The sequence below is a fragment of the Carassius gibelio genome, chromosome B11 (genome assembly GCF_023724105.1).
Source record: "Carassius gibelio isolate Cgi1373 ecotype wild population from Czech Republic chromosome B11, carGib1.2-hapl.c, whole genome shotgun sequence".
Classification (NCBI taxonomy): Eukaryota; Metazoa; Chordata; class Actinopteri; order Cypriniformes; family Cyprinidae; genus Carassius; species Carassius gibelio.
In genome coordinates, this window is record NC_068406.1 from 17,697,586 (window position 1) to 17,717,835 (window position 20,250).

The 20,250-nt window shown below is 36.4% G+C and overlaps 2 protein-coding genes across 13 annotated transcripts in view; one reads left to right on the forward strand and one right to left on the reverse strand.

The window, feature by feature from the left end:
* The first annotated feature begins 7,983 nt into the window (after positions 1–7,983).
* LOC127967845 (myogenin-like) lies at positions 7,984–10,246 on the forward strand. The gene is made up of 3 exons (XM_052568577.1): positions 7,984–8,703; positions 9,373–9,478; positions 9,600–10,246. Exons 1-3 carry the CDS (start codon positions 8,167–8,169, stop codon positions 9,716–9,718), a joined length of 762 nt encoding a protein of 253 aa, XP_052424537.1. The 5' UTR covers positions 7,984–8,166; the 3' UTR covers positions 9,719–10,246.
* A 155-nt stretch (positions 10,247–10,401) lies between these two features.
* ppfia4 (PTPRF interacting protein alpha 4) overlaps positions 10,402–20,250 on the reverse strand; it is an 86,928-nt gene continuing 77,079 nt past the window's right edge. For 4 of the 12 annotated variants that reach the window (XM_052569977.1, XM_052569968.1, XM_052569971.1 and 1 more), the window contains 10 exons: positions 19,938–20,138; positions 19,053–19,115; positions 18,666–18,692; positions 16,445–16,620; positions 16,260–16,357; positions 15,362–15,537; positions 15,150–15,218; positions 14,002–14,182; positions 13,637–13,733; positions 10,402–12,335 (listed from right to left, as the gene is read on the reverse strand). In XM_052569977.1, coding sequence (XP_052425937.1) covers positions 13,672–13,733; positions 14,002–14,182; positions 15,150–15,218; positions 15,362–15,537; positions 16,260–16,357; positions 16,445–16,620; positions 18,666–18,692; positions 19,053–19,115; positions 19,938–20,138 — 1,053 coding nt within the window. In that variant the 3' untranslated portion in view covers positions 10,402–12,335; positions 13,637–13,671. The remainder of the gene's footprint in view (positions 12,336–13,636; positions 13,734–14,001; positions 14,183–15,149; positions 15,219–15,361; positions 15,538–16,259; positions 16,358–16,444; positions 16,621–18,665; positions 18,693–19,052; positions 19,116–19,937; positions 20,139–20,250) is intronic. The other 8 variants (XM_052569969.1, XM_052569976.1, XM_052569972.1 and 5 more) reach the window with 4 other exon arrangements.

Consider the following 20,250-nt stretch of genomic DNA (forward strand, 5'->3'; position numbering starts at 1 on the left):
GAGGTCAAAGGTGATCCATTTTTAGCATTAATTAGCCTACACTACGAGAAAATGCAGAGTTCTTTTTTCCATAAAGTCTCTTGAAGGGAATTGAAGACTGTTACAGGATTTAATGAGGCTGTCAGCTGTTCTATGATGCTCTTGTCAAGAGGTGTTTCCACCAGCTTCCTACACGGACAGCCGCCGTGATGGTGCTCTTAGAAAGTGATGTATCGTTAACGGCTTGTCTGGTCTATTTAAATGACCCATGAGAGGCCACAGTCACATTGCCAGAGTTCAAGAAGGTGATTAAAAGTTAGCCATATGACTTCTTGTAGAATAACATGCTAATTTGACACTGTATTACTTAAGGAAATAATTTATCTCTGAATGAGCTGAATGAAAGGATGACGTTTCTAATTTTATAAAAATGAGAGGAATCATCTGTAAATATATTAGTTTCCATTAGGACATACCAAACTACAGTTCAAATGTAATATTATACAGTTTAAAGTCAAACTTATATTCAGCAAGAAAGCATTAAATTCAAATCCTAAACAACTGTCTCAGTTTCCACAAAAAAAAAAAAAAAAAAAAAAATATATATATATATATATATATATATATATATATATATATATATATATATATATATATATATATATATATATATTCCTCCACAACTGTTTTTAACATTTAGAGTCAGTTATTCTCCCTTGAAAATGTGCGTTTGGGGCTGGAATGTCAGTCTTTGTTTTAGTTTAAGAACCCCACCCACTGACAGTTACCCAATTGTATTTCGGCACCCCGGGTTGCCAGTTGGCAGAAACCAAAGTGTGTTTCATTCAATTCATTATCAAGTGTATACGTTCTTGTTTGTGTCATCAATCTGGCAACCTGCGTGTCCGTCAAGAGGAGGAGGGGCCGGGTGCAAAAAACCCTCTCCAATATTTTGAATTTGGACTGTAATACCTAGTCCAACTAACCAGTGTCAATCCTACATACAGCACCTTTAAGAAATATTTCTTGAGCACCAAATCAGTACACTACATAGGCTATTTAAATAAATTGTAGTTATTTTAATTGTCAATCATATTATAAATTATGTCCATAATTATATTTAAGAATATTAATGTATTTATATTTTTAATCAAATAAATGAAGCCCATGTCAATATTTGACATTGCAAAAAAATAACTTCTAAAATTCTGAGGTTTTGAGAATTGAGTCGAACCCAAAGTGTAGTTGACATATCTGGCAAAGTTAAAAAAGTACATAGGCACAAAAGATAGATTTTGCATATGCCCAAAGGTTTTCAGAAACTGTGCAAAAATCCCTTTATAAATCCCAGTAGGGAAGATTGTGTGTACGTGGATCTCCACATCGACTCCTCCCAGAAATCACTAACTTACAATGCCTTATTTTACTATGCATAACCAGTCATCTGAATACCATTTCTATGCATATTCCCATCCACGATACCATGATTAACACCGCCAAGGTACAAGACATTAAAGCGATAGTTAACCCAAAAAGGAAAATTCTGTCATTATTTACTCACTCTCATGTTGTTCCAAACCCATAAGACACGTTCATCTTTGGAACACAAATTAAGATATTTTTGATGTAATCAGAGTCCTCTGACTCTCCATAGACAGCAAGGAAACAACCACCATCAAGGTCCAGAAATGTAGAAAGAAGATGGGTAAAATAATCCATGTGACATCAGGGGTTCAACCGCAATTTTATGAAGCTACGAGAATACTTTTTGTGCACACACACAAAAAAAACCAACAACAAAAAAATGACTTTATTCAACAATTCGTCTCATCCGCGTCACCCTAGCGCCATTTTGGAGAGTTTCCCCTGAATGTAAATTGTGTATGCTGTTTTGTGTTAGCTGCGCCATGCGAAAACATTGCTTTTTGTTCAAATCAAAGTTTAAACGACGTAAAAAAACTATCCATGTGGCTTTTCAAGTTGTATCCTTCAAATACAATGGTATTTTTCATTATGTTGTGGAGATGCTTTCACACTACATCAACATCTCTGTGTAGCTGTGGTCATACAATAGCTATTATTCAAACCAGACAGTAGACCATTCCACCAAATCCAGCAGTGTCCTCCACAATATCAAAGTAAGTGCGCATCATTGACCAATTCTCGCTAAAAATATTTTCTCTCGGCATGAGATGTGCAGTTTAGTTTAAATATAAATTATTGTGTACTCCTCGCTGCCATTAAAACATAACATTCCACAGGAAAAGTAACCAAGCGCATCCATTACTAATAGGCTATGTCTAAATTCATATTATTTTGGTTTAACTTCTGCATAATGACTTTATGTAATCTCCATTAATGAGAGTGGATATTTAATACACAAGTGTATGATGAAATCCAAACAGTTTACTTCATTACTTCTCTCTCTCCAACAATCGAGCAGAAAACACAAGCAGAACGCTAAATGATCGTTACACACTTGACTATGTGACTCGTGTATTTGAAAAAGAGGTGAAGGCAACACATATTAAAGCAGAAAATAAGGTGGTGTCAAAGTTTATTCATTTCAGACATTCCATGAAGCGTTTCTTTTCGGAGAGTTCGACTCATTGAACCAGTTCAAATAGCAGATTAATCGGTTCCTGGTGTTATTAAGCAATGATGTCACTATGCATAACAACACTGAAACATTCAAACAAAACGTTATCTGCTGATTATTGCCTTTCATTCACTTAGCACTGCAGTCTGTAAGTTTTGCCTCTTTGTTGCCATCTCTATTTGAAAACCTGCAATTGCAGCTGTTTGTGGGATGATCTTCCTTGCGTGGGTTGTGCGCCGATGTAGACAAAACATGCTACCTATCTGTTTGTGCTACCAAAAATATATTTGCATTGTTTTAAGGGTATAGGTGTGGACGAGTAGGGGTAGGTATGGACATGAAAAAAATACAGTGACTGAGAGAGCTCAACGCGCCTCAAATAGAAAAAAAAAACACTTCATCAATTTTTCAACACACGCTGCAAATGCTCACAACACAACGAAATAAACACAATGCAAATAGAAAAACACACAGGTAAATTAATTTAAAAACTTTATCAATTTGACAACACACATGCTGCAAATGCTCACAACACAACCAATAATAAAAAAAAAAAACACTGCAAATGCTCACAACTCAACCAAATTAAGAAACACACTGCAAATGCTCACAACACACCCAGAAACGTGCTGCAAATAAAATTCAGTTGTGAGCATTTGCAGTGCATTTCTTTATTTGTTTGCCTTGGGAGCATTTGCAGCACCTGCTGTCAAACTGAAGATGTTTTTTTGATTTGCTGGTGTTTTTCTGTTTGCATGTGTTTTCTGATGTTGCGGCTCATTGAGCTTTTCTTGGCCACCATAAAAAAAGCCTCAAACCACATGAATAAGATGCTGCTAGCACAATCTGATAGGTAGCATTTTTTTGCTATTAATTTGTGCTATTCTTTTTTCTAATGGGAGGTAGCACAATCTGAGTGGGTAGCAAAAATCGTCAGAACCCAGCTCAAAAGAATAATTCATTGAAGTATCGTCACTCGAGTGCTATCAGTGAGGCTTTCACTTCATCTGTTATTGACTATCCTGAGATTTGAACTCTATATTTTTATTAGGAAATAACTAATAGGAAATAACTATTCTTATATTTTATTTTTACATGTAGTTTTATTTGTTTCCAATTTATTTGTTTCCAATCCAATGTTATTTGTTTTTTAAGGTTAGCCTACTGTATATATATTTTTTGCATCATGCATTAATGCAGAACGGTCAAACAGAATATGGATGTATTCTTCTTTCCGTTCCTACAGTGGGGCCGATTTGTTTGTGGTCTCTTGGAGAGGGGCATTTACTAACAGTGAGTAGCGTGCCACCGAGGGGTGAGGCAGTCATGGTGCTCAGAGAGCCAGGATCATTCCTGTGACTTAACATGACACCACTTGCACTAAGACACCGACAGCTGCACACGCACATGCTTTCCATTCTGTTTGTTGTAGAGGATTATAACCTGATAAAAGAGACCAGTGACTATCGTATTGTAAGGCCCTGTCCACTACTGTTTCTTTCTGACTGAGAGCCCTAAAGACAGTACAAACACAGGTACTGGTCAGTGTTATTTGAGTAATATTTTTATGCTATTATAGCATTTCGTTTTATTTGTATATTTATTTAAATATGACTCATATATATAAAACAATTCATTTCATTTAAGTTTAAGTAATTTTAGTAATTTGTTTTATATAAAAATTGTATATTTATCTTAATTTCAGTCATTTTAGTACTTCAATTTATTATTATTCTTTTAGATTGTTGCATCAAAATTTGTAAGTTTTTCATGTAAAATTTTATTTTATTTCAGCCTTTTCAACTAATGAATATATATATTGCATTGTAAAAGACAAACTGATGAGAACACAGACTTACAAATGTTTTGACAGGGGGCAGACAGATAAACAGACCCCGCTCAGTTTCTAGTGCCTTTTTCAGTACTTAAATCGGCCCCCAAAAATATTTGGACATAAAAACATTTCAAAATGTATAAATCCATAGATGATAAAATATTAAAACCAAGCAGCATTTGCAAACATGTTATACTAGATTTCGCTTTTTTTGTCCTTCTGTGAAATAAATGGCATTTCCTTTCAATTTTGATCTTACATAATCACAATCATACATTTTAAAGTGCGTCTCAAGTGTCCAAACACTGTGGGGCCACTGTATTTGACGAGGCGTGCTTAGAAGTCCCTGAAAAAACACCCCTGAACCTGTTGCTAGACCAGCTCTGCGCTGCGCTCCAGAGGATCCAAGCATCTGTTCCAGCCACTACTCACTCTCCTAAAAGCAATAACGAAGGCCATAATATCTTTAGGGGTTCGAGGGCCAAATATGAGTGAAGAGTGAGCATTCCATGGCTAATGCAGCCACGTTCTGGGCATTTCTTCACAAGAAGCCAATTCCCCCTCTCTCCTCCTCCCTTTCTGCCAGCTGTCCTGCAATGTGCTGCTGCTTGTCAGTGAAGAGAAGTGGTGCACTGTTTTCAGTGACAGGGCAGCACACCATGTCGCCTTACACCTAAGACCCACTCAAATAGACAGATATCATCTGTCTGGTCCAGGATCTACTCAATCCCCTGTGATAAACCTGTGTTTCTAGTGTTCTAGCCGGTAGTCAGGCACACTTGAACTTGATACAGCTCATTGTGATTTTAAGTAGGTGAAGTCGATGAAAACTATTGATTGCGTAGTGATTGGTACCTCATGTAAGAGTTTTAAAGCTAAGAAATGGTGAATACAATGTTAATGATTTAGTCGATTCAAAAAAGTGGACTGTGATCTGTAACAGCAACAGGTTCTACCATTTGAGTGAATTTTTGTTTTTTTAAATGTCATGAATCATGATGCCAAGATATTGCTGGTGTTTGGCAGTGCATTGCTATGCTGCTCTGTTTGCCTTCATCTGACTAGAGCAGTGGTAAATATATTATGGTCTGGTTCCTAGATGTGATTTGTATTCTTCTTTTTTTTTTTCTTGATTTTTATTTTCCCCAAGTAAGAAATGGAGGGGAAAATATCATCATCAAATTCTCTGGAATCTTTTATTGACATTTCTTAAATAGTTTTACTTTATGTTAACAAAACTGCTTACCTCCCTCCCTCCCTAAAAATAAATAAATAAATAAATAAAATAAAATGTTATGTGGTGTATTTTATGAACGATTAGTTGTGATCATTATTATTATAATTTTTATTAAAACCATTTTACTTTGAAAATGTGTAATACAATTTCTTAAAATTATTATTAAGATTTATTAATTATACATTTCGAAGATTCATATTTAAGATTCATTAAAACATCATCAAATAGTCTATGAATATTTTACTGGTATTTCTTAAATATACCACTGTATATGTTAACAAAACTGCTTGACTGCTAATAATAATATTAATTAAAAAAAAAATGAAAAAAAATATGATAATGTTATTTGGTGTGACTAACCAACATTTATGAAGTATTAGTTGAGGTTATTATTGTTGTTAAAACAACGTTACAGAAACTTTTTTCTATTCTATTCTATTCTTTTTTTTTTTTTTTTTACTGTATAATGTTATTCTGAACTATATGAAACCAATGTGAATACAAAGAATGATATACATTTCTCAGATTTATTTATTTATTTACAAAAGTTTTTATCACAGACATTCTTATTTGGGACACACCTTTTGAGCAAGACAACTGTGTTATATCATTAGCAACCTGACCTCTTTACCAAAAATGCTGAGAAAGTGCTTTCCTCTTCAGGAAGAGTTCCTGGGTGGTGTGTGTGGTTTCATGGACCTGTCACCCTGCCATCCTCTGTTTCTGCTGACAGTAGGCTGAGGGAAGGTCCGGGGTGAGTGACTCGGACACACTGCTCTCCTGCAGCCTGGACAGCCACAGAGGCCCCATTGTGCTCCTCAACCATCAGTGATCATCCATCACATTTTAACCTGACAGCCAACTGCACAGCCTCCTAATCCTGCCAAGGATGGAAGCTTGGGTTACCATGACGAGAGCACCGCGGGGCGTCCAGTTTAGGACCAGTACTGGACATAAGGTACCTTGAGTTCAGAAATAGGTCCCCTAATTCTATTTTTTTAAGAAAAATAGTCACAGTTTTTAAGGGACACTTTCACGTATAACAGTAGAAGTGTTCAGCATACTGTCACTTAGGAAAATATCATGGTGAAAAACCCCCTTGGCCATCTACTACATGAACCTTGAATAGCTGTGGTAGTGTCAGTAACCATAAATAAGCCTGTGGATTCATTATGGGACATAGCGGAAGCTCCTCTGAATTAGCATGTGAGCAATGAGCCCAGACGAGCCCATCAGGGATTTCCAGAGTCCGGAGAGCCTACCTCACTTTTTGGGGTCAGGGACAACAAAGGTCTATCTTACTGAACCAATGACGGACATTTCACAAAGTGACCAATTTAGAATGTTCTATATTATGTTATATATTAAAATGTGATTTATCCCAGCATATTATAAGATTGAGTTGATACATTTATAATTGTTCTTTTTGGTATTACATTATTAAACATTTATATTAATATATTATTATTAATAAGTTATATACTGTATTATTTTATTTTTGTAATACAAATGCATTACTATTATTATTATTATTATTATTATTATTATTAACATCAGCAAATTATTACTAAATAAGCAAATGAGCAAATCAGAAAGGTTCAGAAAAAGACTGGCATAACAAAAGCTGAAATATATAATATTATACATAATATATACATTAATTTTACTTTTATATTTATTATATTCACAAAATATAAGATTGAGTTATTAATGCATTTATAATAATTATTATTACATTATCAAACACTTGTATTCATATTTTATTATTGTTATTTACTATAATTCTTTTTTTTTTATAATAAAATGCATTATTATTATTATTATTGTTATTAACAACATCAAATTACTAAATAAGTAAATCATGATTGAGAAAGGTTCAGAATAAGACTGGCATACCAAAAACTGAAATATATATATTATAATGCATGATATTATATATTTCAGCTTTTGTTAAGACAGTCATTTTCTGAACCTTGTGTGTGTGTGTGTGTGTGTCCAAGTAATAGAAACATCGAACTGTTGATAGTAAGTGTGCCACATTTTTCTGCTTTGGAAGAGAAGGTGATACTGTCTGACAAGGATTTAGAGCAGTTAATTAAGGAGCCGTAGTGGATCTTTCATATCTGCTGTAGTCTGTTTGATTTCCATGGCACTCAGATCATGTTCCTGGACTTTCAACAGCAGCCTGTCGCCATTCTCGAAAGCAAACTGGTCCCAAATCCCCAGAAGATTGGGGAATGAAAAGAGATGTAAAGTTTAGATGTGTGGCAACAGCTAAACGCAGGGTCAGGTTTCTCAGAGCCCTGGCTATATTTAACCTACTGATCTAACACCAGGCAGAGAGTTTAAATGCCACCACTGCAGTTGGTGTGGAGCAGTTGTCGTCCACAGATCTTCTTCAGCACGAGCTCAGCTCCGGGGGGAAACACCCACACACGCTCGCAAGAACCGCAAAGGACCTATAACGCTTTCAGAGAAGACAGAGCAGAGCCGGTGGACTCTTAATTCCAGCAAGACATGGAGCTTTTCGAGACCAATCCCTACTTCTTCGCAGACCAGCGTTTTTACGAAGGCGGTGATAACTTCTTCCAGTCGAGGCTGAACGGAGGCTTCGACCAAGCAGGATATCAGGACCGAAGCTCCATGGTGGGCTTGTGTGGTGATGGAAGGCTGCTGTCAAACGGAGTGGGGTTGGAGGACAAACCGTCTCCATCTCCTAGCCTCGGTCTGTCCATGTCCCCTCACCAAGAGCAGCAGCACTGTCCGGGTCAGTGTCTGCCCTGGGCCTGCAAGGTGTGTAAGCGCAAGTCGGTCACCATGGATCGACGGAAAGCCGCCACTTTGAGGGAGAAGAGGAGGTTGAAGAAAGTCAACGAGGCCTTTGAGGCTCTTAAGAGGAGCACGCTCATGAATCCCAACCAGAGGCTGCCCAAGGTGGAAATCCTGCGCAGCGCCATCCAGTACATCGAGAGACTCCAGGCGCTGGTCAGCTCTCTCAACCAGCAGGAGCACGAGCAGGGAAACATGCATTACAGAGCCGCAGCTCCTCAAGGGGTGAGTGAAGCTTGGGAAATCAAGGGCAGGTGTACGATGGGCTTTAGATGTGACATACACGCTGTCAAACAGGACAAGGTCATTGGAAAGTGCTTTACATTAATTAAGCAGACGTTCTTTGACATAATGTAATTTTGTGGGTGCTTAATTGACCCGTATTTCTTTTGAAAATCAACCCATTCACAAATATTCACAAAAAACAACAACAAAAACATTCAGCTATATTTTGTCATTCACTCAATGACAAGATGACCGAATGCACTGAAATAAACTGAATGTTTAATACAATTATTTTGTCATATTTATAATAACTGATTTTATTTCTTGGTAAAATCAGAAATTTAAACCTTAATGCATATTACTTGGTGAAAAAAAAATGAAGGACTTTTTAAAATCAACATTCAATTTAAATATGATCAAATATGATTTCCTCATTCATTAAGTGAGAATATTTGACAAAAGTCAGAAAAAAAAAGTTTCTTCTTCTAAAATTACTTCTTCATTTCAATTAAATATATATTTTTTTAATTTTCAGTTTTTAAAAACATTAGACTGCCCATATAAAATCAATCAAACCGAATGTGTGAAGGATAAAAGGTTGCCGTGTGCAGAGCATGATTCATGGCTGGTGATGTGACTGACAGTAGTGTGTGTGTTTGTGTGGAACAGATGTCGTCCTCTAGCGACCAGGGCTCTGGCAGCACCTGCTGTAGCAGTCCGGAGTGGAGCAGTGCGTCTGAGCACTGCGCCAACGCCTACAGCTCCACCCATGGGGGTAAGACTACCACATCTACACTAACTAGCCTGACAATTGAAATCTTCCATTGAGCATTTAAAAAGTGAGGTCTAAAGGACTTGCCATGCAAACACGTGACAGAGTTCTCCAATTCCCTCAGATCTCCTGAATGACGAGTCCTCAGAGCAAACCAACCTGAGGTCTCTGACGTCTATTGTGGACAGCATTACAGGAACAGACGTGACTCCGGTCTCTTATTCAGTGGACATAAGCAAATAAATGAGGAGGGTGACACCACCGTTATGTTCAGACCAGCTTTCACTGACCATAACAGCACTATCTGTAACCCCAAAGGTGAATGGAGTAGCTTTAAAATGTCATAAAAGCCTTGGAGGGCTTAATTTCCAGACAAGTCTTGAGGTCCATATGATTATATTTCCAAATGTTTCTTATCTCTGTGGGAATAAGAATGAATTTCAGATCAGCCTAATTCCTGCTTAAACTTCAGACAGGCCGATTCATAAGTTCATAGTTTGTCCTTTTTCTCTCTTGATTCCTATATTTTTTTCCATTCTGTTTGTGTGTGCTTTATGCTTACCAACAACAACAAAAAAACACATTTGTGGGTCCAATGTTTAACTTTTGGTTTTGACCAATTTCTGCTTAATTTAAACTAGCTCTGAATGCCAGTCATGTAAATATGTTCCTAATTTTCTACAGAGTGGTTTTGTTATTTTATTTTGTATTTTTCGGTGTGTTTGGAATAATTTATTTGACTTTTATAATAAAGATTGTTGTGTATTTGTATATATTATTATTAATTATTTTTTTTTACTTAATGATTTGATCATCTAATTTATAGTTGGTGTCCCCCCCCCCCAGCAATCTCTAAAACATGGCTTTGGTTTTAGTCTTGTGTGCAAGAAAGCACCAAACACAACAAATAAAAGTCCATGAAATGATTTATAATACATAAGGTAAATATTTATTTTATATATTCATATATAATTATTTATTTGTGACAGCTTTTTACATGTAAAGTGAACCTCAGCAGCTGAGCGGTACTAAACAAACATCACATTCAAAGAAAAATCTCACTTGTTCAACCACATGCTTTATGTGGAATCGGCATCTACTCTATACAGAATTATATACATAAATCAGCTATTTACACACACACATTAAACCTTACATGCACACAAAAGAGAAAGAGCTTGTGAGGGGGCTAGAGAGAGAAAGAGAGAGAGACCTGCACCTGTTTCACAGTTCACATTACTGTCAAGAGCTACAGAAACAAATCGGCGTAAAAATGACCATCACAGAAGAACACGCTGCAAAGCAAGAGGCTTCAGTTACTCCACCACCATCGCATCAGGGAAACGCTTGGTCCTCATCAAGGCATTTTTTTTAGCAAGCCATTAAAAAATCTAACAGATATTCAGCGAGCACGCCGAACATAAAAAAAAAAAAAAAAAACGCAGAACCAACTAAACTGGCTGTGAAAGGCTAGGCACAATTGGCATATCGAGGCTTAAAAAAGAGCAGCACACCACAGGATTTCAAGTTCAAGTGTTTGACTGGTGATATATTCCTTCAGATCTGTGGTAATGATGACCGAGAGCGAGAAAGAGGCAAAAGATGCTACAGTGATTGTCAAGTTTAGTGGCATGCATGCTCCACCGGACGCCCCAATGCCAACAGTGACCCACACAGCACAAACAAGACTTGATCATCAATCATTCATTTAATAAGATTTTAATTATTTTAAGAATGACAATGATTTTTTTTTTTGTGTATAAAAAAAAGAAAGAAAAAAAGTCACATTAATACTACTACTTTTTTTTTTTTACTTTTTTTTAAACAGAGAGCACTTTTTAAAGAACATGATTTGTCAGGATTGTGTACCACTTATAATACACATACATACATTTCCACACAGTACAGTAGCTGCCACAATAGCACGATACATCCTGTGAATTACAGAAAATATTGGTCTTAAAAAAAAAGAAAGAAAGAAAAACAAGAAATGCCTAAAAGACTGACACGCGCTCTTAACCAGTTTGGTAGGCAGGTTGATCGAGAATCATTTGTTCCCGTTTTAATGCTGAATTTCAAGCGGCGAAGATCACATTTGTTCACAGGTCCTACTTTTTTTCATTTCTTTTTTCCTCTCCTGATGCTAAGTGAACTGAAGTCTATTGCTTTCCCTGATGCTCGACAATATTTAGCATCATGGCTTTATACGATCTCGGAGTCCTGGAAGTGTATTACGTGGATAAGCACTGCTGATGTGAACACAAACGCACGTTTCTCCAGTCACCACTGGTGTAAGACACCGACTATACAACACCGTCCTAGCAGACGGAGCTGTCTACCCGACAGGAAACAGTCACAACCGAGACTTTAAAATTCATATGATATATTCATCTCCATATACAAGTCTGATATATATTTCCATAGAAAACATAAGAGCATAATTTTCTGTTTTTCATATATACAGAGACGTTGATTAATATTTTGCATAACCAAAGGAGAGAAAGCCTTATATAGTAAAATGCCAATGGCACACCCAAAGGAGCAGACTATAGCACTGACAGACTACAGGGCCAAGTACACCAGTTAAGTACGACCACCACAAAGACTATAGAACCGGGATTACTGGGAAACGACTGATAGGACGAGGTTTCTCTGCTATGCGTTCCACACGTTCAGAGTTCAAAATTCACCTTTCTGGCCCCCTCTATTGCACGGTGTCCAAGAAAGCTCTGGTGTTGTTGAGGACAGGGGAGGGGTGGAGGTTAACCCTTCCCTCATCCTTTCAAGGTGTCCCCAGATTTTGGCATATTTCATTCTCGAAAGGCCGCAAGCATGTGTCCGTACAGGTAGTGGGAATGCACTAGCAGGAAAATAAGAAGATAACAGAAGCATAATTATATTTATTAAAAAAAAAAAAATAACAGAAGCATATTCAGGGTTCGATACAAGTTAATGTAAGTCAAGACAGTGTAAAAACAAGCTGTCTACTACTTCTTAACTTCATGGCAACACCTACAAATCATCATGCTTTTTTATATAGGAATTCATGCTTTTATAAAATTAAGAGCTTAACATTCAGCCTTTAAACTGTCTAGATGCTGGTATGCATGTCTGGTGTAATGAGCCATACACTAAGAATGCATTTTTGCCTTTAAAAATGCCATACAGAGTGCAGTCGAATAAAACAAATGCAATTTTTTTTTTTTTTAAGTTGGGCTTCTTTAAATGTTTTAGAGTGCTGTTTTATAAGCAGAACAATGCAAAAGATGCAAGAGCTCAATGCAATGTAGCGCATGTGTATAGGTGAAATGTTGAGCAGTGGAAAAAAAGAAAGAAAAAAAGCTAAGTCAATCTTCTAGATTGCTGCAAAAGACACAAGATATCTACCACGTTTGCATAGAAAAATAACTTAGAAGCAGAACGCCTGTGTCAACAACTTATAAGTGTGTTTCAGACAGAATGTGTTTTTGGACTAAAACACAGGGCAGTAGAATGAAAAAAGAATAGATAAAGCTAAAGTTTAATTTCTTTTAACTTGAGCACTGTGTTTTTAGAATGCTGTGTCATGCAGAAGATGCAACTGTAACTGTCAAACAGGCTGCTTTAGAGTATGTTTCCCTAAAAGAACTGTAATGAAAAGATGCTTTCTGTGTGAATGGCCCATTTGTGTAACTGCAATTTCTACTTTAGTTAATAGTTCTTTGTGTTAACCGACATTATGTTACAAATTCTAATGATTGTGCTTAACTTGTACCATCAAACCCAAAAGAACACGGACATAATTATACAGTAAAATGTGACATTTAATCATCTTATAATTACACAAAATATCTAACTGAATAAATAATGTAAAGAGAAAAAAGGCTACGAGCTCACGTTCATATAATCCACGAAACTGAATATAAATATATGAAAGGACACTGAAAATTTAAATCAAATAATGTAATGCAATAATGCAATCAGTTACTATACAGTTGCTGCATGTTCTGATTGGTTACTAGGTGGTTCCTAGTGGATTATATGAACTTTCACTCAATTCTCTGTTCTATAGAAGTTTAAGGTACTTAAGCTATAACTGACCAATCGTGTACTAAACGAAAATGAAACTGAGCATCTCTGAACATCTCTATTTGAGCAGAGAGGCTGCAGTGTCCAGCTTACCTGTTAGTGTGAGTGCAGTGATTAGTAAAAGCAAGTTAGCAGGAGTAAGTCCTGACAGCTGAGGGGTCTAGTCTCTGCGGGGCCGGGGGACCGGCTGCTGAACCACAGAGACACAGAGGGGAGAAAACATGCAGTGACACAAGCTGAATGACCCTGTCCTGTGCCATTAATATTAGTTACTTTAAACACATGCTTTCACAGTCAAATGCATTCATGTTTCGCAATTAGTACTGTAAAATAAACTGTAATAGAGTTAGAGAAGGCCCTACTTGTTAGTACTGTACTGCAACCACTAAAGAGCAACGTGTTAATGGCAATGCTGAACTCACTTCACCCTTGGAAAACACCCTGCCCCCCCTTTCTACCTTCTGGTTGCAGCTGTTTCTTGGGCACAGCAGCCATCGAGGGGGGAATGGACATGGTGTTGAGGCGGAAGCCAGCGGGAAGAGTCTCTATGGACCCTGGCATCATACCCAGGCCCTGGCCGTCCCTCGGCCTGAAGCGCTTACGCCACGATGGAGACCTTCGGAAAGACTTGTCATCACACTGTTGAAAGGAATGACATCACAACAACTGAGTTCAGATACTGTTCAAAACCATGACTGTGCCAACATCTCATCCGTGTTATTTCATATATGGTAACAGAGAAGCGAGTAACACAGCACAATGATAATTTCCTAGTTCTACAGGGAATAAATGTCAACATTAATGATGAGCAGTGAAATCCTGGCTGCTTCTTCAGGAGAGACAGGCTGCAGACTCATTGTTGTGTCCCAAAATGGCCATTTTGAAACAAGTAAGAATTGAAAAGAAAATGTTTCTTTTTAATTTGAAACAAACAAACTGTTAAACAGATACAGAATCAATTCAAAATAAAACAGATAAAATAATAAATATTCTAGTTGTTCTAGCTCTGTTTCATTTTGAAAAATCTGATACACTGTATACAGAATAAAAAATAAATACTTGTATTTTATGTTTCTGTTTCACTTTTAAAAAAGCTGTTACAAAGACAAAATAAACAAAATAAATAAATATTTATATTTACTTTCAGTCTCATTTAACATTTAAAATTAAAATATTTAAATATTTGTATTTTATGTTTGTTTCACTTTAAAAAAGCTGTTACAAAGACAACATAAATAAATGAATACATTTTTACTTCCTGTCTCATTTAACATTACAATACATTTATTTTTATATTTTACATTTCTGTTTCATTTAAAAAACTTTGCTTTGAAAAGCTGCATTAAAAACTCTAGATGTTTTTTCACTGTAGACATCCGTACATTAAAAAAATCTAGTCTATATTCTGCAGGTTATTCATTATTGCCCCATTCAGAAGACAAAAAATAAAATAAAAAAAACGTATTTATTACATTCTTTAGCTACAGGCTTTTGGCTTCATTAAACATTCAATAAACATAAGTATACTGCAAAGTGGGCATATGACAAAAGACAAAATTGTAGTGTCCTGCAAAAAAATTCAAAAATAATCCAAATGTTTACCAACCTCTTCCAGGCGCCGATCTGTTCCCAATGCTAAGAGGTTGTTAAATTCCCTCTCCAGAATCTGCCTGGCCTGGAAGACACAGATACACAGGACTTTGGAAAGACCACAAGCATGTTGAACCACTAAATCAACTTAGTTAGTTTTCTATGCTAGAACAGAATGGGCCAGCTAGTGTCTTTAAACTGCTGTTAAACATCATGTGTGTTCCTCACCTGAGTGTTCTGCATGGGGATCTGTAGAATGAGGGCCAAGCTGCTGAAGTCAAACGTCTCATCTAGGGCAATGAGAGCTCCATGCACACCGCTTTCCAGCAGGTTATTACAGTACTCTTTCAAACCGATGTTCTGAACCCACTGCATCACATGATCATTGGTCCACACCAGGGTATCTGGGAGCGACAACAATACATGCATTTGCTATTACCTCAGCTAGACACAAAATGGTTCATTGGTTTCATATTAAACTGACTCAAATGACTTCCATTATATACACCTTAAAATCAAAGGGTGATACTTCAATGAAATATTTTATGTCTAGGGGTTTGGCCGACAAAAAGTTTTATATTTCATATGTTAAGACGCATACAACTATTGAAACAACTTGTGTATTGTGATATACAGTTTCCGTGATATACTGTGATAACAGAATGAAAAGACCACCTCTAACCCATGCAGTAAACATTAATGAAGCGAATCTTCGAAGGGGTCTGTGTTTATAACAGTACTGGAAATATCTGTGTTTAGGTAACAGTATATGTGGAGCATGATCATTTCGCACAGCTGGCTAGCCTGCTTTCTGTTTGTACAATCCCGTGCGTAATGTGCTTAAGTGTGTGTGTCTTAAGCAGTTGGTGCGTGTGTCTTTAGCGATGAAGATGAAAGATTTTAAAAAGCTGTGACAGCTGTGTCAAGTTCATGTGTTATGCTGAAGTTCAGCCGGGCGCCGTCCCTTTAAATGAATTTGACACTAAAAAGCTCAGCTGTTGACCTCACACATTCCTGCCACCAAAATGCAGATAACAGGTACGGCCACTAGATAGTGCTCTTCCCTTCATAACTTAAGTAAAGTAAGGAATCCAGAGAGTGTTAATCATAGTTAATTTATTCATACCTTTGATATCATGTTGAAAATCCTCTCTTCTTCGCTCCAGCTCCTTCCTGTCATAGTTCAGCCTTTTTAAGCACATGATGCCATAGTGCAAACTAGCCCTGAAAGGATATAATGCACATACCATTCAATATAAAGTCTGGATATTAAAATGAATAGTTATTCAAAAAGTAAATCCTATTGTTGACCGGTGGAAGCTGTCCACCATCTTGAGATGCGTCCGCAGGTCTTTCTTAGTAAGGTGGTCCAGCATACGGGCGTCCACCAAGCACTCCATGAAGTAGCTGCGGTACTGAGGCAGGCCGAGACTGGGCAGCCACTCGTTCCCTATCCACTCATGGTTCATGTCACCATAGGCTAGCGTCTGAGAAAGAAAAAAAGATATTATTTCACTGTGTACGACAACTGGATCTTACATGGGTTTAGTTCAGTCATTTTTATTTAGATCCTATACAGAGAACCATAAATGTAAAAGAAACAAAATAAAGAAAAAGAATAAAATAAAGATATATACAAACATTAATAAATACACACACACCAACGTTTTTCCGGCATTAAAAAAAATTGTATAATATAATATAATTTTTTAATTATGTATTAAAAAAAATCTTTAAATTAAATATATATATATATATATATGTATATATACACTGTTTTTATTTATAGTTACAACATATACATTTACATCATTTAATAATATAAAAAATTAATACATTTTAATCTAAAACATACTAATAATTGATGTTTCTATAAACATATATATTAAAATATTTATAAGTAATGTTTATATATATATATATATATATATATATATATATATATATATATATATATATTTATTTATTATGTTTAATTTAAAATAATTAATGTTCATATATAAATAATTTATCTTTATATATATATATATATATATATATATATATATTAGGGGTGTAACGGTTCACAAAATTCACGGTTCGGTTCGATACGATACACTGATGTCACGGTTCGGTTCGGTTCGGTTCGATACGTTTTAGATACAGCAAAATGTAAAAACATCTCAACTTTTCAGAATGCCGCAAGCGCACCGCGGGTCATGTGACAAGAACTAACCAATCAGCTTCATCCTTTCCCGTAACAACGTTGAGAGCTCAGCCAAGATGAAGGATCAGCTGATCATAGTTGTATATGGATTGCAATTTTGAAATAAATTTAGTAGCAGAGCTACTGCAAGCGATTTTTAGAGCTGCAAATCCATTTATCCTTCGCTGAAATTTCCGCGTCTCATGGAGAGAGCACGTCATTGTTGCTTAGCAAAGACAGACGCCTCATGAGCGCTTCTGCCCGAGCGCTTTGGAAAGGAGGAGAAAGACGCGCTTAGCGTTTTCCATGCGTTTTTAGGCACGATATGTGAACGGCCCCTAAGGCGCTCGCTCACTCAGCACGCGCTGAAGGCTCGTTGCAAAAGGTCGAATGCCTTTAACAGACCAGAAATATAAGATCCTAAAATAACCAACAGGTCTGGTGTTTGGGTTGGATTCCCTGTAAGCTATAGTGTCTAAATGCTGCAGGGATAGTTTGCTGCGTGCATGTTTCTCCTTTTTTTCGTCTTTTCCCAGATAGTACTGACGCATATATCCCAGTTTTTTTTTTTTTTTTTTTTTTTTTCCGCTGGTGTACCCTGTCATGTTGCAGATGCGACATACCGTTGTTTTTTTATCCACCACTCTCTTGCCATCACCATTATAGCTTAAAGGGAATCCAAAGTGCACCCAAACACCAGACCTGTTGGTTATTGGAGGATCTTCTCATTTCTAGTCTGTTAAACGCATTGGCTATTTTGCAACGAGCCTTCAGCGCGTACTGAGTGAGCGAGCGCCTGCTGAGTAGCCTAACATAAACATATAAGATGGTGTTTTTTTCTTCTTCGGGAGTGTCAGGGGCGTTGCCTGTTACGTTGTTTGGGTTATTGGGCTACCTTGTTGAACGCATATCATTATATTTCTCTCTCTCTCTTTTTTTTTTCAAATATAATTAATTACTCCAACGAACCGTTCGGTATACATAATGCGTACCGCGTACCGAACCGAAAGCGTCGTACCGAACGGTTCAATACGAATACGCGTATCGTTACACCCCTAATATATATATATATACACACACACACACACACACACACACACACACACATTACAAATATATAAACCATATTCTATGAATAAAATAATAAAAAAGTGCACTTTGGCACATAAAAATACTTTTTATTTTTAGATAAAAGTAACAAAGTTTTTTTTTTACTTGAAACTACGTTTTAAGTGAAACTACACTTCATTTCTTTCATACTCCATAAATACTACTGACAGATTTTTAAAATGGAAAATGAAGACCATATAAAAGAGGTCATTGGAAGGCTCTCGGTTGCTCTCTCACCTGAGCCCAGCTTCCTTCCTCATTCTCCTGTCAGTCAAAGACCAGAGCGCCAGCGTGTTAGAGCACAGAGGAGAGTGTTAACAATGCTCTCTTCCAGCTAAATAAGTTCAGTCCAGTCAGAGCAGATGAAGTGCACAACAAGCAGCTGTGTTTTTTTTACTAAGTTACTGCAAATTCAGTTAAATATGGCATAGTTTTGCAAAGCAACAGGACAGCAGTCACACAGAAACATGCAAAAGGTTTAATAAGCGCACTCTTTGGGTAGTTTGCAGGGCAGAGGGAGATGGGGGTGGATTCAGGGGCAGCAGGCTGGGGGTTGTGAGGGCTGCGGAAGCGTGGCATATGCATGGCACCGCGGGCACAAGGGAGTCACCCAGATGGACTAACCATTTTGGCCGAGGTTGCCAAGTTTTCCATCTCCTCGTGAGTCACCCACACATTTCCGGAAGACTGAACAGAGAAAAACAGACACACACACAGATAAATGATCACACATGGCATAGTCCTCATATCCACCTTTATAGTAAAGTCCCTTTAAGGCAAGTCTGTACAGTTGGCAGTCATGTTACTAACACCCCGACAATATTTTAATCTAAACTGGACCAAAATCACCAATAATTTATTTGGGCTGAAATAAAACTAGTTTTTTATAAAAATAAAAAAATAAAACAAGTATTATAAAGATGATTACATGAATATGTTTAACATAATTATTATATTTCAATACCGATTAAATAAATAATAATTAAATAAAAATAGAATGCAGTATTATGCATAATAATGTATTTACCAAATTATTATAAATAAATATAATTATAAATGATGAATAATTTGTAAATTAATAAAAAATATATTTTATAACAATATATTAAATATTTTTTTCACATATTTTTATAAAGATTTTCATTTATACAATTGTTATCATAATTATGTAATTATTGTATTTAAATAATAATTAACAAATTAAAAAATACAATAATTTTATTATCATCATTAATTATTAACAAATTAATTAAAAAATGATAACTAGTTTATAAAAATATATTGAATATTATAATTTTTTACATAAATTTTGATTATAAAAACTATTTCACTTATAAAATAAAAATTAAATGAAATTACTATAACTCACTATTAATTATTTTAATAAAATATGAATTACTAATATGAATTATTATAATAAAATAAAATAAATTTAAATGAAAACTTTTGATTCATATTTGTTTTCAGTTTGAGATTGTATGTGTGAGCAGTTTACAGTCAGGCTCTTACTGTGCGTGAGGTGAGAGGAGCTGACGGACTCGTCAGTGACACCATTTCTTGAATGGCCAGCCTCAGCTTCAACCGATGCAGGGGGTTACTGATGCCGATCTCTCGCTGAATCTCTGTGTCCGACAGTGCCGACATGATGGCGCCGCTCTTTACGTTGGCACGGCACGCTGCCACGTACCAAGCTGGCATGCCCACCCACAGCTGGAGGATGCCAGAGAGAAGTCCGTCAAGATGCATCTTCGTTATCTCCATCATCATCAGAGCGAGTAAGTAATTATCGTAATTATTGTCATCCGTATCCCACCCCCCTATG